The sequence below is a fragment of the Motacilla alba genome, unplaced genomic scaffold (assembly GCF_015832195.1).
Source record: "Motacilla alba alba isolate MOTALB_02 unplaced genomic scaffold, Motacilla_alba_V1.0_pri HiC_scaffold_28, whole genome shotgun sequence".
NCBI classification, from domain to species: Eukaryota; Metazoa; Chordata; class Aves; order Passeriformes; family Motacillidae; genus Motacilla; species Motacilla alba.
This window is the reverse complement of record NW_024037374.1, coordinates 3,331,315-3,333,032: the sequence shown is the minus strand read 5'-3', so window position 1 is coordinate 3,333,032 and position 1,718 is coordinate 3,331,315. Positions and strand designations below refer to the sequence as shown.

The window sequence follows — 1,718 nt, the reverse complement described above, 5'->3', positions numbered from 1 at the left end:
TGAGAGCGCAGCCCGTCATTGACACAGTCTGTGGCCACAGGGAAGGCAGAGAGACGCAAAATCAGAAATGGCACAAACTATGACATTTCATTTTGGACAATATGAAAAAACTAAATCAAAGCAAAGGAACCCCACAACCAAACTAACAAGAAGTATCAAAGATGACTTTTATTACAAGTGATTTGTAGGAACTGGCCAGCAGTTTATTGTTTCTGAACCCATCCAGTCATCAGTGTGCACACTGCAGCCTTGAGCTCCTGGTTCCTCAGGCTGTAGATGAGGGGGTTCAGGGCTGGAGGCACCACCGAGTACAGAACTGACAGGGCCAGATCCAGAGATGGGGAGGACATGGAGGGGGGCTTCAGGTACGTAGATGTTCCAGTGCTGACAAACAGGGAGACGACAGCCAGGTGAGGGAGGCAGGTGGAAAAGGCTTTGTGCCGTCCCTGCTCAGAGGGGATCCTCAGCACAGCCCTGAAGATCTGCACATAGGAGAAAACTATGAACACAAAACAGCCAAGTACCAAACAGGCACTGCAGGCAATGAGCCCCAGTTCCCTGAGGTAGGATTTGGAGCAGGAGAGCTTGAGGATCTGTGGGATTTCACAGAAGAACTGGCCCAGGGCATTGCCATGGCACAGGGGCAGGGAAAATGTATTGGCCGTGTGCAGCAGTGAATAGAGAAAGCCAGTGGCCCAGGCAGCTGCTGCCATGTGGGCACAAGCTCTGCTGCCCAGGAGGGTCCTGTAGTGCAGGGGTTTGCAGATGGACACGTAGCGGTCATAGCACATGACAGTCAGGAGGGAAAACTCTGCTGTGATAAAGAAGAGAAGGAAGAAGAGCTGAGCAGCACATCCTGTGTAGGAGATGTTCCTGGTGTCCCAGAGGGAATTGTGCATGGCTTTGGGGACAGTGGTGCAGATGGAGCCCAGGTCAGTGAGGGCCAGGTTGAGCAGGAAGAAGAACATGGGCGTGTGCAGGTGCTGGCCGCAGGCTACGGCACTGATGATGAGGCCGTTGCCCAGGAGGGCAGCCAGGGAGATGCCCAGCAAGAGGCAGAAGTGCAGCAGCTGCAGCTGCCGCGTGTCTGCCAACGCCAGCAGGAGGAAGTGGCTGATGGAGCTGCTGTTGGACATTTGTGGTGCCTTGGCATAGGGATCTGTAAGAAAAAGTAATCATGGAATAGTTGTGTTTGGAGAGGACTTTCAATATCCCAACATAGCCTGGGGACACTTTTTCCCACTGCCTGCCCAGGGCTCTGCTGCCTGGAGCTGTCCCTGCCAGCAGCTGCTTCTCTGCGCTCAGAGCACAGCCCAGCCCTGGGGGCTCAGCTCTGCCCTGCAGACCCCTCCCAGCTCAGGCACTGCCCAGGGGCAGCTCTGGCTCTGCAGGCTCCAATGGCAACATCAGAGCAATCCTGAGAAGACGGGAAAAGCGACACTGATGCTGCCTCTAAGAGTATCTGTGCTTCTTTCTGTCACTGCCTGGTTTTTTCAGATCTGAGAGAAATTTATTTTCTTTTTCCCTCCTGAACTGAGAGATAAAAATATATGAGAATTTTCCCATCTAGTCAACCCAGAGCAGTAGATTAAAAGGCAGGTTTTTCCCTTTTATGCAGACCCTGCCTTGCTGAGCTCCCTGTATAATCTACACAGAAATGTTCTGGAGATAAATGTCATGCTGGAAGCAGCCCTGAACAATGCAGCATCCTCACCACA

The 1,718-nt window shown here is 52.6% G+C and overlaps 1 protein-coding gene across 1 annotated transcript; it reads right to left on the bottom strand.

Moving 5' to 3' along the window:
- Window positions 1-203: 203 nt before the first annotated feature.
- LOC119696263 (olfactory receptor 14C36-like) lies at window positions 204-1,136 on the bottom strand. The gene has a single exon (XM_038125987.1). The coding sequence runs from the start codon at window positions 1,134-1,136 to the stop codon at window positions 204-206; it is 933 nt and encodes a 310-aa protein (XP_037981915.1).
- Window positions 1,137-1,718: the final 582 nt, after the last annotated feature.

Bases quoted from the DNA above. Each gene is read 5' to 3' on its own strand.
- LOC119696263 (XM_038125987.1), bottom strand. From the start codon at position 1,136: ATGTCCAACAGCAGCTCCATCAGCCACTTCCTCCTGCTGGCGTTGGCA.